Below are 16,893 nucleotides of genomic sequence, written 5' to 3' on the forward strand. Positions count from 1 at the left end.
GTTCAGTTCTCTGTTCATCTCGAAGCATCAATCAGATGTATAAAAGCTAATTCTTTCTCACATGATTATACCTTGAGTTGAATAGCTGTAGCCAATCAAAAATTATTTTAGAGGTGATATTTTCTGGATGGCCTGAGACAGTTGAGTTGACCAGCTTCATTTTTCTTCAGTTCTGTATCAGTTTCAGATATCTCGCTTCAAATGTTCTGATTTTATCTATTTAGTTGGTAAATGAATATGCTTTCAAAATTCTCAAGGAAAATATGGAATAATCTTAATAAAAAAAATTCGAAGGATAGTTAAAAGTGAACAGGCTAATACAATAATTAAACAAATTATTTAAAAGGAAATTTACAAGTTTTCTAAGGGTAATCAAATATAATTATCAACCATAAATGAGATACACATGTTAATTTTTTCAGAAAATTTAAAGCAATAGATTGTTGTGAGAAAATTAAGATAACTTTTTAAATCCTAAATTTTGAATTTTACCTGAAATTTGCATCAACTTTAATATTGCTTTTTTTTATTTTTTTTATTTAGGTTTAAAAATTACGTGAGGTCTTAGTTTTAAGCAACTGGTTACCTGTAAGGCATTTATGAAAAAAATATAAGAAAAGCTATTATTTATATACAAGGGAAGTTTGCATAGATAAATATATATTAATATTTATTTTATATATTGATATTTAAATTATATTATACTGATATTTAGTTTTATATTATACTGATATTTAAATTGAGACAAAATTCTGCATAGATAGATTGATGCTAATTTTATGGAATACTTTTATACATTTTAATGGCTCCATATCTATTTTCCTCAAAATAAATGACCATTTTTCATTCAAATTTTGTAAGAATCAAACCAAAAGTTAAACCTTCATGGTAATTTTTCATTAGTTTAAAGAGAAGAAATATCTTTAGTTGATGAAATGAATTTTGTGCAGGCTTTTTACATCTATAAAAATCTTTTTTTCATTAGTTAATAATCTGGATGCCCACTTACCAATAACCTTTAATGAACTCCTTATCTCTCAGCTGCTGTCATTCCACTTCCATAGATGGTGTTTGTTATATATGTAACTGTAACTGTATCTATTATTATGTTTAACCATAACTGTAATATAGAATAGTAGATGAGTAATGTAGAATAAACGATGTTTGTGTACAACTTGTAATCATAACTGAGCAGTACCCAACACATATAAAATACAACACATGGCGCAGCCAGTCGTTGATTAAAAAAGAAAATCTTTTTTCAAGAACCATGCAGCCTCGGTAAAGATGTTCTAAACAAAAACATCATGGGAAGTTGTTTACTGTGAAATCGAAACTTATATCGCTGGTAAGTGAGTTGTTTATTTTTATTGGAAGTGGCTAAAAATACGTATATATAAACTATTTAATGTCCTAAATTAAATATGGATGGATTAAAGCCACCAAGTAATCTAAGTTTCGAAGGAAATTTAAGCGAAAATTGGAAGAAATGGAAACAAAAATTCCAAATTTATATGTTAGCGTCTGGTGGTATTACTAAATCACCTGAAATTAAAGTAGCTATTTTATTGCATATAATTGGTGAAGAAGCACTTGAAAAATTTAATACTTTTAATTTAAGTGAAGAAGATAAGAAGGATGTTGACAAAGTAACTGAAGCTTTCGAAAATTTTTGCATACCGAAAGCAAACGAAAGTGTTGATAGACATATATTTTTCTGTCGAACACAACATGTAGGTGAATCGTTTGATGATTTCTTAACCGATTTAAAGAAATTAAGTAGCAACTGTGGATTTGCAGAATTAAAAGATAGTTTAATAAGGGATAGAATAGTAAGTGGAATTCTAAATAAAAATCTCAAAGACAGATTATTAAGGGAAGATCAGTTAACATTGGAAAAATGTATTAAAATGTGTAAAGCTTCTGAATTAGCAGAACTTCAGCTGAAAACTTTAACTGAAGAAAATAAAATAGAAGCTATCAAACGTAATAAATTTCGACCTTCAGAAGAAAAAAGTCAGCCTTGTAAGAAAGACTATCATGTAAAACAAAGTACTAAATCTTCTTCAAACTATCAAGGAAATAAGTACAATAATCCAAAACCATGTAGAAAATGTGGAACTTTTCATAAGTTATACAACTGTCCTGCTTATAATAAGATTTGCTTGTACTGTAAAAAGAAAAATCACTTTTCTAAAATGTGCACTTTTAAAAATGTTAATGTTGTACAGAATAATTTAGAGCATGAGTTACATAATAATGGTAATGAATATATTTTAGGGTCAGTAGAAGATATAAATCCATTTTCTAAAAATAAAACCGAATGGTTTGAAAAACTAAAAGTAAACATATCTAAATATTTATTTGTTAAGTTGGATACTGGAGCTCAGTGTAATGTGCTACCATTGCCTAAATTTAAACAATTAAATTTAAGAGAGAAATGTTTGACTAAATCAAAAGTCACTTTAAATAATTACAATGGTACTACAATTGATGTAGTTGGAAAATGTAAATTATTATGTGAAACATCAAAAGGGAACAAGGATGAAATAGAATTTCAAGTCGTAGCATGTGATAAAAATGTTCCAGCTATTTTAGGGTTACCTACATTGCAAAAATTAAACCTAATACAAAGGATTTGTACAGTAAATCCTGATTCTAACGAAATGTTACCAGAACTTTTAAAAGGATATCAAGATTTGTTTAAAGGAACTGGGAATTTAACTGGATATACATATCATATTAAATTAAAACCAGGAGCTGTTGGTAAAATAGAACCCTGTAGGAAAATTCCACTTAGTTTATTAAATCCATTAAAAAAGGAATTAGCAAGAATGGAAAAAGATGGTATTATAAAGAAAGTTAACCAACCAACAGAATTCGTGAATTCATTAGTGGTAGTAAGGAAAAAGGATGGAAATTTAAGAGTGTGTTTAGATCCTCAGCACCTTAACCAAAATATACTGAGAGAACATTATCACATACCAACCTTTGAAGAAATTTCATCTCAAATGACAAATGCAAAGGTCTTTAGTATTTTAGATGCAAACAAAGCATTTTGGCAAATTAAACTGTCAGATTCAAGTTGTGAATTTACTACATTTAACACTCCGTTTGGTAGATATTGTTTTTTAAGGTTGCCATATGGACTGAGTTCATCACCAGAAGTTTTCCACAGAAGTTTTTCTGAAATTTTTAGTGATTTAGAAGGAGTTCAAATATATATAGATGACTTATTAGTTTGGGGTAAAGATAAAAAAGAACATGATTCAAGATTAAAGAAGTTGTTGGACAGAGCCAGAGAAAAGAATGTTAAATTTAATTTAAATAAATGTAAATTTGGGCTGAATGAAGTGAAATATATGGGACATATATTTTCTAAAGATGGTTTAAAACCAGATGAAGACAAAATTAAGGCTATTCTAGATATAAAACCACCAAAAAATGTGAAAGAATTAGAAACTTTCCTAGGAATGATTACATATGTTTCTAGATTTATACCTAATGTATCAGAATTGACATCATGTTTAAGAGATTTGTTGAAAAAACAAGTTATCTGGAACTGGAATGCAACACATGAAAAAGCATTTAGAAGACTAAAAGATGTCTTGGTAAATAAACCAGTTTTACAGTATTATAATATAAACATGCCAGTAGTTTTATCTGTAGATGCATCTCAAGAAGGACTAGGAGCAGTCTTACTGCAGAATAATTTACCAGTGGCATATGCATCTAAGGCATTAACAGATACACAGAAGAATTATGCTCAAATTGAAAAGGAAACTTTAGCTATTGTATTTGCGTGTGAGAAATTTCACCAGTATATATTTGGAAAAAATATTACTGTGGAAAGTGATCATAAACCACTGGAATCAATTTTTAAAAAGCCATTAAATAAATGCCCTGTAAGACTACAAAGAATGCGTATAAGATTACAGCCATATCAGTTTGAGATAAAATATAAACCAGGAAAAGAACTTTTTATAGCGGATGCATTATCAAGATCATTCACTGATAAAGGATCTGATTTCTTTGAAGGAGAAATAGAAGCTCATGTTGGATTAGTTGTAGAATGTATACCAATGTCTAATGGTAAAATGGAAGTTTTTCAACTGGAAACAGAAAAAGATGAAGAACTACAAGTTTTAAGAAAATTAATTAAAACTGGATGGCCAGATGAAAAATGTATGGTTCCAGAACTGGCAAAACCATATTTTAACTTCAGAGAAGAACTATCAGAAGCAAATGGATTAATATTTAAAAATTCCTGTGTTGTTGTACCAAGAAGTTTACGAAAAGATATGTTAAGCAGAATTCATTATGGTCATTTAGGAGTAGTAAAATGCAAGATCAAAGCAAGAGAAATATTATATTGGCCAGGAATGTCCAAAGAAATTGAAGATTTGGTACTGAATTGTCAGACATGTTTAAGTTTACAAAAAGCTAATACTAAAGAACCAATGATATCTAAAGAAATACCTAATGGTCCATGGGAAGTATTGGGAACAGACCTCTTTTACTTTCAAGGAAGGGATTATCTAATAGTTATAGATTATTTTAGCAAATATGTTGAAATTGGACATTTGGAAGATTTGTCAAGTGTAGCAGTGATAAAGCAATTGAAATCAATTTTTGCAAGACATGGTATTCCGAAAATAGTATATTCGGATAATGGTCCACAATATAATTGCAGGAAATATAAAGATTTTGCAAGAAGATGGAATTTTGAAACCAGAACTTCAAGTCCAAAATACCCACAGTCTAATGGAATGGTTGAAAGACATATTCAAACTGTCAAGCGAATGTTAGAAAAAGCTGTAGTTGACAACAAGGATCCATATTTAGTTTTACTGGAATATCGTAACTCTCCTATTTCAGATGAAATTAAGTCACCTTCAGAATTGATGTTTGGAAGAAAAGTAAATGGATTGATGCCTATAAAAGAGAATTTTGTCCAAGCTAAACGATATGAAGACCATAAACAACATTTACTGAAGAGACAAATCTTACAAAAAAGTTATTATGATAGGAATGCAAGACCATTAAAACGACTGAAAACAGGAGATCATGTTTACATAAAAGAGAAAGGGAAAAAACTAAATGAAAGAGGGAAAATTATAGAAGAAGCAGAAAGACCACGTTCATATAGGATTATAAGAACAGATGGAAGAATTGTAGAAAGGAACAGAAGAGACCTTTTTAAAGGAACTAATCAGGAAGAGTTTGCAATACAAAACAACTATGAGAATGAAGTTATAGATGAGCCCGAGATACATGAAAATAATAGGAGCACTTCAAATTTAGATGTGCCTGTAAGTCCTTCAAAATCTAACAGAAGTGTTGTGTCACCAAATAGCAAAAGAGGTATAGTATCATCAAATTTTTCAAATGGACATAACTACGTCACTCGATCTGGTAGGACTGTTAAGAAACCTTATTATTTAAAAGAATATGTTTAATTTTACTACTATTATTATTTTTTATAAAAAAGGGAGATGTTATATATGTAACTGTAACTGTATCTATTATTATGTTTAACCATAACTGTAATATAGAATAGTAGATGAGTAATGTAGAATAAACGATGTTTGTGTACAACTTGTAATCATAACTGAGCAGTACCCAACACATATAAAATACAACACAGTGTTAAGGTTACCTCACTCCCACCATTTGAATCAAATTTTCTTTATTCTCACATAAATATCAAATTTTCTAATTGTGTAAGTCAATTTTCAAAATAAAATTGCTTGAAATTTTATAAAGAAATATTGTATAACATGCAATTGCTTCAGTGAGTGTTAGACAAAAGTTACTTTGTAAAGTAAAACTTTGAACATTGACTTCTCATTAATACATGAATATGTAGTTACATAAATACTGATTTTTACTAATTACGACTAATTTTTATTTAACGATAAAAAGATATGTACATAAAATGGAAAATATGCTTCAATGAAAATTTTTATAAACTTCTCTTCTTTATTAACTTTTTCTTTCAGAAACTGCATGCTTTTTTTCAAATGTGATGTTTGATAATCCTATATATACTATATATATTATAGGAAAATATAATTTTTTAATTCTATTAAATATATTAAATGAATTAACAAGCACCTGAATATGTGCATTAACAACTTATGTCTATCACTCTTGAAACATCACTGTGGTGTATAAATAAGCTAATACATTCACGTAATCATGCCTCAAAATGAAAAGCTGTGGTGAATCAGAAATGAGTGTTAAGGGGAGTATATAATCATGAAAAAAATTTTATAAGCAGTGTCCTTTCCCATAAAAACTCACTCTCTGAAGTTGAAACATGCTTAACTGCATTTAATTGTTATTGAAGAAAATTCATAAGTGGAATAAATTAGATATATAACCATAATATCACGGCCAGATGATAAATTTTTTTTTTTTGTCGATATTATGCTGGAAATTAGTACAGTCAAAAGTCGTTAATCCAGACTCGTCGGGACTGCGGCGATTCCGGATTATAGATCATCAGTTTAAATCTCGTAAGATGGCATGCAGAAATTCTAAAATTAAAAATAGGAAACCTTAATTTATGAAATAAAAAACAATTATAATCTAAAGGGTATCAAAATTTACAAAAAAAAAAAAGCTTAATATTTATTTGTTTACTTTATTAAACATTTTTTTTAAGGTAAGTTGTTTTAAGTTGCTTCGTTTTATGTAATAATACTTTCTCTTTAATTCTATAAACAGACACAATTTCTTGTTCAGTTACAAAGTTCCGCTGTTCAAGTCCCGTTAATTGTTGTGCCGAGAATACCGACTAACTTGTCAATCAAAATTTTTTCGTTTTCACTAACCTCTCTGTCACATTCTTCATGTCTTTATCCATTTTTTGCAGCAATTCCACTTTTTGTTTGATGGACATCGAAACATACTTTCGTTTTGTACGATCCTTTGGGAGCTCCAGAATCGGAAATTCTATTTGACATAATCGAAAGTTCAAGTTTACTTTTATAAAATTGCTCTTACAGTCTGCAAAAAATAATAAGCCGGATACAATTCGAAGATTAAGGAACAACGCAATCATCAACATTAACTGAAATAGATAATTTTAGATTATACCGTCCATTATACATAAAACGCGCACGTGAAAACATATTCTGCGCTAGCGCACACGCAGATGAGCAGTGGTAAAAGGTCTTACGCGCACGCGTAAACGCCTATGCGCATGTGTCAACGTGGTGCATGCGCAGAAAGTTTTTAGCTTTGAAGTCCGGATTATGGGTGTCCGAATTAACGACTTTTGACTGTATTCTGCTTTTGGGTAAATGCTACAACTCAAAAATGATGGCATCAAATTGATAAGGCACCCTGCAAAAGTAAAACTTTTAATGTCATTCAAGTGCATCTTCTTGATTAAATTATTTGCATTTCCTTGAGGCCTTGCATCTCTCAAATATTGGTCTAACTCTTCTGCCTTTTTGTGAATGTAAAACAGAAAGTAAAGTAAATTTTGTTCTGTCAGAAAGTGGATCTATTGTAATTTTAAAATATAATTGTTGGTAGCCAAAATAACTACACAAAAATACTATGTGTGAAGATTAAGGCAGGAACAAGAAACACAAAGTATTTTTCACCTGAGTTTCTCATACAAAGAGCTATCTAGTGTGTTGCGAGTGTGAACGAAACTGAATTTTCATTTAGCATTTAAAATCCTATTCTGGCAAAACTGAGAAATGAGAAAAAATGAGAATTTAGGAACAACTGTTGGCAAGTATTTGGTAAGTACTTTTTTTAATTTTTGCACGACCCCCCCCCTTTTTTTTTTTTTTTTTTTTTTTTTTATTTATTTATTTATTTTTTTTTTTTTTTGAGCTGGTAAAATGCAACTTAAAAATTTCGTATTGCAGTTTTTTTTTTTTTTTTTTTAATTATTATATACACACATAGTTTAAGAAAGTATATGTATGATAAACTGCTGTTTCTTGATCAGTCCTTTTTAATCAATTATAGGTATCAGATGGAATGTGGAGACAAAGTTAACTCCAAACTGTCTGTATTTTCCTAAGGCCGGTAGGTTTATTTCACATTGTTAATTCTAATGTGTATAAGGAATTTAGTTTTAAGCATTTGCTGTAAGATGTTGCATAGAGAAAATCTGAATCTGTGAAAATTAAATAAAATAAATATTTCTTGGAATGAAAATTAAATGAAACTTTTATTTGAACATGAATGTTCTGCAGTTAGCTCAATTGCTGATCATTGCATGATAAACAACAGCATAATAGCCAAGATGTAAGCCAGGATACTGTAAAAATGTTATATTTTTCTTGAAGCATGGTGTAACTGAAGTTGTTTTCCTAACAGAATTATTTCCCCCCCCCCCACTTCTTTTAACCTTGACTGATACAAGTTGTTTGAATACACTGATACTAACAGTGTGCAGATACTAAAGTCACCTAAATATGGAACTTTTATTTTTTAGATACATGCTTATATGAGAAAAGTTACACAAATATAAGAAAAGATCGTCATGATTATAGCATAAGTTATACTAAGTCACACAAAAGAAATATGATCAAAATTTAATTATAAAATTGCTTTCTCTGAAAAGGGTAGCTAAGCAGTTTTGGTGTATTATGTATTGAATTAATTGTGTATTGTATTGAATGGCGCATGAATGTCTAAAACAGTGTTTGCAAAATCGGGGGAAAAAAAAAAGTATTTAAGTGATATATAACGTAAAATATTGTTCATCTAGATGTAAACGTTCCCACAACATGTGCTTATTATTGTATATTTGTATGTGATTAAAGGTTTAAATTGATTAGTGTGTTTTCATTATTGATGTAGCTGCTCTGTATTTCTCCTTTTTCTTTTTTTCCAGTGATGCGGTGGTCGGATGCATGTGGCAGCTAGGGAAAGCCTTGCTTGCAGCATGCGCAAGCGCAGGGTGGTGGTTTTTTCCATTGCCTGCTGCCTTCCTGCCCTCTTTCTACTGTACCTGGCATCTTCCGACGAAGGTAGAATTTCATCATAAATCCTCTTTAGTAAGATTAGAAAAATATGTGTCAGGTAGTTACTGTATTGTATGAGTAGCAAGCATTTATTTAAAGCAAACACAAATGCTTCTACCGAAAGAAGTACTGGAAATAATGGATTGATCTTTGTTTCTGTAAACATTTAGATTGTTTACAAATTTGTTATATATGTTTAAAACAGAGCAAATAATAAAAATATTGTATTTCTTGGTGTATAAGAGACACCTTTTCTTTAGTAATTTTGTGTCTTAAAAACTGGATGTACCTTAAGCTTTGTTTATATGGTGAATTTAAAATCATTAGAGATTTAAGCTGAGCTTTCTTGCTGAACAACCAGACCTAGCTATGTCACAAAACTGGTGTAAGGATTTTGCCTAAAAGTTCTAATTTTTCATCTGTATACCAGCTTAGTATAAAAACCACCAATCGCAACGAAGCAGACATCGGTTGAAGATTTCACTCAGCCACATATTTGCCACACGTGCAACTTTCTCTTAACTGATTGCCTGCTGATTAAATCCTGTTAAACAGGTGTGAATGGGCTTAATAATTTTTATGTCTTAAATCACAAAGTTTATGACGACAAAATCGTTGTCTGAATGAAGCCTTATACAGCGGTGGCAGTGGCACCAGCAGAAACACCAATGGCGAGCAAAACCAAGGTTGGAAGATTGTCAATGAGGGCATGCATGTTAACACTTAGAATGCCACTCATCTGCTGGAAAAAAAAAAAAAAGTGTATTCACAACAGTTTATTCATTTCCCCGTTCATAATGAACGAAGAGGTGTGAAGATTTCAAAGGAAATCTTTTTTGGTTCCTAACAAAAGAGCTCCCCCAAGTGTGTACCAAGTCACCTTAAACATAATGATAAGGAACCATAAAAGAATTCTTTTAGTACAAAACTGTCTGCAACAAAAATAAACAAATACAAGGCATTTTGAAAACTAATACATTTAAGCCACTGAACTTTAGGGGGAGCTAATTAATGAGAAATCAGACAGTGAGGACAACTTGTGTGCTGAATAAACATTAATTTTAATAACTTTAGGTAATACCTTTTTCCTATTAAATTGTGATCCAGCTGGCTAATAAAAACCAGTCTGTTAACTAAATAATTCTTTATTTATTATTATTTCAGTTTTCATGTCCTAAAATCATGCTGCACCTTATGCAAGGGAAATATGGTAAATATGGCAGTTAACAAAGGAATTGCTTTTGAATTATGGAAATCATAAAAACTGAATAAGTGTTAAAATTTTACATTTGGATCATTTCATGAAAATTGTCGATACTAAGGAATTGGGAAAGGGGATCTGTTGAAACTAAAAAATATAGTAGAAATCCTATAAACAAGAGACTTCTTTTGTTTAAACCTGGTATGTGAAAAACTACAGAAAAATTTCATTTTATTGTTAAAATTACAAATAATATCTGTACATGTTAAATATGTTGAAAATAATAGCATATATATTGAAATTTATAGTTATTAAATTAATGTTAGCATCTGTTTGAGTGTTAAATTATACTGAATAACAAATTCTGACTTGTTTTATAAAATCACAGCAACATATTTCTATTCTAGAAATTGAACTTGTATGTATTAACCCCTTAACTGCCGCGGGCGTATATATAAGCCTTGCTCAGCCGATGCGTTAACTACCCCCCAGATGCGCAGCCGATGCGTTAACTTTGCGAATAATTTTAGGTGTAGCAGCGCAAAGCAAATGATAGCAGTTTGGAAGGACGTATATATACGCCTGGGGCAGTTAATGCATCGGCTGAGCAAGGCGTATATATACGCCCACGGCAGTTAAGGGGTTAAAATATTCTTCCTTGAGGTAAATACAATACAAAGTACTGGATCCAGACGTCCAATATCTGGAATGATCTAAAATCCGGACCTCAAAACCACCAACAATTTTTAGCCCAAAGGGGGCAATTTTCCCTGAAGGACTATTAATTTCGTTTTGGCATTTTGCATTGGTTCACTATAAATGTCGGTTCACTTTTCAAATTGTTCTCACCAAATATTATCGCCCTGTCTTATATTTAAAGAAATTAAATAATGAAGAATTTGCGTAAATGTATGTATGTTTCTCTAACTGTGATAAAACCACAGTACCTAAAGCTATCAAATTTTTAATAACATACGTTTCCACCCGAATATGGTAATCTGGAAGCCCAAATTTGGAATTTGAAATTTGTTTTATAACCGATTTCATGTTTTGTAACACTTTAACGAATGTTTGATTAACAAACTCAACAATTTCAAAGTGTTCTATTAACATTTGCATTTGCTTCTCATTGATCCTTAAGAGAAGCAATCTTTCAGCATCATTGAGAATGTTTGACCTTTGTGCAAAAAATATTGTGATACTCTTTGAAGAATCAATCTTCTTAATCTTATCCATATTTTTGAGCATAGTACAAATCGCTGATCTAGACTGATTAGATGTGTGTACTAAGTCAGCCGCAGTTGGACTTCATTCTCACTTCCCAATAATTTGGCATTTGATTTCTGTTGTTATTTTCCTTCTCTTACCCCTGTCTTCTTGGAGCATCTTCTTTGGGGACAAACATGTAAACAGGCTTAAAGTTTATAACAATAATAATGTGTCTGAATGCTAAGTTTTGTGAGCAACTGCAAGATGCTAGTAGAACGATCGCTAAATACAGACTGATTGCTGAGGTGCAGGTGGGATGCTGCATGTGATGCCATAATATCTCCACATTATTTGCTCTGTGTGATACTTCACTTATTAAGGGAGTCACTTTTTAACATTTTGTTATGCAAAACCCATATGGAATACAGTAGAAATCCAGAAATCCGCAAAGCTTGGGACCAAAGGTTGTGCGGTTTTTAGGATTTTGCGGATTTCGGGACAGAAAAGATAAATCATAATATTCAGACTCAAATGCAAAATAAATAAGGCATATTAGATACATTTAATTAAATTATTATATATACATTATTGCAATAATTTATTATATGTGTGAAATTATTATTACATGTATAAATTGATTATATTATTAATTGTATTATATGTACACAGCAAGCATCCAGGTTTGCCGATTTCGCCTCATGCAAAGATTTCTAGTTTTAGATTCTCATGTTAGAATCACTGTTGCTGTAAAATTTCAACAGGTTTTTTTTTATTTTTCCATATATCATACACAATCATGTCGCAATTCCGTATGATTCTGCTATAAACCGAGGAGTAGAACCTGCCTCCATCTTTTGCAGAATTTGCACTTTTTGCATTACCATCAATGCAACGTGTTTACGTTTTTCAATGTTACAAGGATTGAAATCATGAGTGCATTTCTTGTCTGTCATTATATTAAAAAAGACTGAAATTTAAAATATTTTTAATTTATCCACAAAATATTCGGATAAAAATAAGGCAGCACTAAATAATCTCGTGAAATAACAAAGCTCAGAAAATGCAACATGAATCGTGAACTTGAAAGAAGAGTTGAGTGAATCGTCTGCTTTTTTACCTCCATGCAGATTAGAGGGAAAAAAACTTTTATCATGATGTCAATAATTTGGTATTTCCGTTATGATTCATTATTATTCGGTAATTATGATGTCATTATCTGGTAAGTATTTTTTCTTCGATATTTCGTACTGAATGTTGCGGTTTCCGGAACCTATAAACTGAATGTTTATATTTTGAGAGGCAATGTGGATTTCAGGTCGGCGAATTTTCGGTATTTGACTGTACTCATGAATCAGTAGATCCACATGGAATCAGCAGATGTTCATACTGAATTCCGAAATGCTTCTGAAGGCTTTAGCATAATAGAATTTTATTAAAGCTTTGAATTTTAAAATTTTTATGGCTGATAGAGCCATATATAAATGAATATTCATTCGTCTAATGATAGGTGTTGTTTATAGTGGTGTAAAACGTGACATCAAGTTTGGAGCGGTAGGAAGTGAACGTGTGGAGGGACAAATCTTGCTGCAATCTTAAAACAGTATCCGGTTATCCAGTGAACCGTCCAAAACCATCCAACGAATAGAAGAATGCATGGTCAAATTGTGTTTTGTATATAACCCAACTTTATTGTACAAGTGAAGTTTGGTGATGTTTTTGTAATTCACTATGCAGCCTCCAGATTTCAGTATAACAGGTTATGGTCATCTCATTATTTCAGACATACTTGCGTAGCCTATATCATGGCTGGCAACTTTTAAATGCAGATAATTCCTATTGAATATGATCATGCTTTTATTTGTACAACATGGTTCATTTGTACACTGTTGTGCATGGGTGTTGAAGAATTGGATGAGTTCTGATTTCAATTGTATAGAGCACCTGAGTAATGAATTTAAACATTTGTTACATTTAGGCCACTTCCCATATTGGTGACAGATCTGAAAAACTCTTCCTGTGCTAGAATGTTCATACAAGTGTAACATTCTATAGTGATCTTTTTGATAAAGCAGTAGCTGCTATTGTAATGAAAGATATCTCACACTGTACTAATTTCTTATATATTTGTTAACTACATGTTACAATACTAAAGATGTTAAAACATCTATATACTTTTGATCATGTAGTATTCTTGCAAAAAATCATGAAACTATGAGATTTGTAAAACTATCTGCAACACTAAAACTTGGTAATTTAAAGAGGATGATAGCATTTAAAATAATGTTTCTGTGTAATTATGATTTATGCAGCATGATTTATGTTGTCATTTATTAACGAAAATAATGGCTATGCATATAAAGTAATTGAAGTTGATGGTTATAATGTTTTGTAATTGTCTCAAAGCTGATATATATAAAGTGGTTTTAGATATTAAATGAAGGAACAAATTTTATATCAAATTTGGTACATATATGGTATAAGATTAATTTGAAAAAGATATATTTATTAAACATGCAGTTTGTCTGCTCTATCTTTTCTTGTATGTAACCTATACTCTAAATATTTTATTTCTATCATACTTAGACTTGGGAGCCGACAACTTCTTGGGTTTCACTCGCAGGGAAGCAAAGCTTGCGGAGCGTGTCCGGGAAGTAGAAGAACAGAACCAGCTGCTTCGACGACAGTTGAGGTAAAATCTCTTCTGTCGGTATGGTAATTTTACTTAGTGTGATTATCATAAAATCATGTGAATCTTTTTTCTTGATGATATATTTCTGACTTTAAATGTAATTAATTTTGTATTATTAATCTTTTGATTAAAGTATCTTGCTTATGAAATGTCTTACAAATCACTGAGGAGCAAATAAAAATATTTTAATATGCAAAATATTAGAAATAATAATGTAAGTTTTTTGTGTGTGTATGGGGGAATCTGAGCTCAAATTTGTTTTAATGAACCAATTTTATGTATTTGATTATATGCTTGTAATAAATACTTGCAAAAATATTTAGTTGTCTTTCAGAATCTGATGTTTTTAATGCCATAGAGTGTAATTGATACATGTGCTTATTTTACAAAACCATAGAATGTGCAGCAATGCTGTTCCTTTCTTTAGAATGTTTTTTTTTTTTTTTTTTTTTTTTCCCTCCTCCCAAAAAAACACTTATTTCAAATCTGTTTTTTTAATATGAACAAAGTTGGTTTGTGTGGTTGGCATTGTTTTCTTTAATGCTACTCTGAACTATCAAAGCTCATAGAGTCATTGAAAGTTCAGATAACTGCAGCAAGCATAGTCACATACTCACAACTCTACATAGCCTTCTGTAAAATCTACTGCTTTAAAAATAATATGATCAGAATTGTTAAAGCACTGCCATGGATTCTGTAGTAGTATGTGATATTGCCATATCTTGTTGGAATCACACCTTCTCGCCATCAGCAATATTATCAATTTGTATACAATTGAAAAAGTTATCAAATTTTGTGGAAAACATTTGACTATGTGTGTCCACCCTCTTGCCCCATTCAAATAAAGGCTAAAGAGACTGTATTTTATATCTTATCTTGTATATCCTATTGTTTGCATTGTTGCTTATAAAAGGCACTGCATAAGTCTTTGGTTTTGCAAAATAAATATTTGATCTGCATTTCATAATGTTGATTTCTATCTAAAAATGATCAGAATCCCCTGCCGTTTCGTGTTATATTAGGAATCAGACAATGGCTTCTGTTTTGCTCCTACTAGTATTCTGCATAATAAATGCAAAAAATTCTTCCATTTGCATGAAATATATTTTTATAAAACAATGAGTTATTCTTTAGGGAATTAGCCTTATTAGTTTAGAAAATTTATGAATTTTAAAAATTCAGTGTTAATTTTGAAAGTATGTTAAATTTGCAAGCAGTTTTATTTAATGAAAATTCTCCTTCTGAGTGTTTCTAAGCTAATGTTGTAACAAAAATTAGTAGCACATTTAATTAAATGATTTATTTTAGTGTCATTTAGAGGGTTGTAGGGGTTAACAGGAAATGCGTATATTATTATAAATGGAGCATATTGATTTTGCATGCCATTGAATTTAATTTCAATGTTTCACTAAAGTACTTTGGCATAATTTAAATTATAAAATACGATATATTATTGATGTTATTATCAACACAGTATAAACATGTTTTGAAGAGATTAAATGATATTTTTATTAAAAATAGTAAGATCAGTCTCTTTCACGATATTTGTGAAGTTACTGTTTAAATTTGAAGAACTGTCTATTGTTATATTGAAACTGTCGTTAGTATATTGAACATTAGTCTGTCATTCATTTTTCAGTAAAAAATTTGTATTAATTAATTTTTATATTTAATCTGATTCATTTTTGGCATTCAACAGTATATCTCAAAACCACCTTCTGAGTGTCATGTCAGCTGAAACTCAGCAGAATGATTCCCAGACTTACGGTATAAAAGAGGAAGAAAGTAGTCAGAAAACTGTTGTCTGTGTAAACCAAGAACCGGAAGTGCCCAAGTGTGAAGTGATTCACATAGCCATCGTCTGCGCAGGATATAACTCCAGTCGATCCGTCGTCACCCTCATCAAAAGCATTCTTTTTTACCGTAAAAATCCCTTGCATTTCCATTTTGTTGCAGACTCTGTTGCTCAGCTCATTTTGCAGACTCTTGTGTCATCTTGGAATGTTCCTGGGGGTAAGACACCTGTTTTATTTTGTCTGCCTGTATGAATGAGTAAATATTAGTGTATTCAAATATGACCTGAATCAATGGAAAGATGGAAATAAATGGAATGATTATATGCATTCAAACATGTCATTATTCAAAGCAATCCTTCTGTGCCACAATGCATCATTCTGTATGTTCTGAAAGCTGTTTCATCTCCTTTTCAAAGAAGGTGTTTGATTGGATGTGTATTTGCTTTTGATTGCTGTGAAGAGCTTTGAGTATAAGTCGAGACCATAACAGGGCTGTGATAAACTATCCCATTTACCTATATATGACAGGCATTATCCTTCATATTTGTATAATTTCTAATCAAAATTTTAAAAATCAATATCTTTTTCATTTTGATGATAATCTTTTTTTTTCTATCAGCTGAGGCACTTTCTGCTCATGCATCATTTTCTCAGATACCACATGTGACCAGTAAGATTGTGTTCCTACTATGATGGTTGAGATGTTCAAAGTCACATAATGCATAAGAATCACTAAGGGAAAATTCAGTATTCTGGGTCATATTTGAATGCTGTAGCAAAATTATTTTGCTTAGCTGATCATATTCTCTGTTTTATCACTAAGAATTCTGTTTTAATATTGTGTCTCATCCAGCCTACAACTGCATAGAGTGCATGGATGTTAAAAAAAGTTTTTTTTTTTTTTTTTTTTTTTTTAATGATTACATTATTTAAGAAAGCCATTTATCTTCAACATACTGTATAAGTGTTGCCAGTCCTGAAAGCATAAGATTCTTAATA

At 30.7% G+C, this 16,893-nt stretch overlaps 1 protein-coding gene across 2 annotated transcripts in view; it reads left to right on the forward strand.

The window, feature by feature from the left end:
• Window positions 1-16,893, forward strand: part of LOC118181003 (xylosyl- and glucuronyltransferase LARGE1-like) — a 160,896-nt gene that overhangs the window by 73,029 nt on the left and 70,974 nt on the right. For both annotated transcript variants that reach the window (XM_035350079.2, XM_035350081.2), the window contains exons 3-6: window positions 7,996-8,055; window positions 8,870-9,005; window positions 13,993-14,098; window positions 15,798-16,111. In XM_035350079.2, the coding sequence (XP_035205970.1) occupies window positions 8,885-9,005; window positions 13,993-14,098; window positions 15,798-16,111 (541 nt within the window). In that variant the 5' untranslated portion in view covers window positions 7,996-8,055; window positions 8,870-8,884. The remainder of the gene's footprint in view (window positions 1-7,995; window positions 8,056-8,869; window positions 9,006-13,992; window positions 14,099-15,797; window positions 16,112-16,893) is intronic.

Source organism: Stegodyphus dumicola, chromosome 1 (genome assembly GCF_044657685.1).
Source record: "Stegodyphus dumicola isolate Sdum_Otavi_A_Nest chromosome 1, ASM4465768v1".
In the NCBI taxonomy this organism is placed as follows: Eukaryota; Metazoa; Arthropoda; class Arachnida; order Araneae; family Eresidae; genus Stegodyphus; species Stegodyphus dumicola.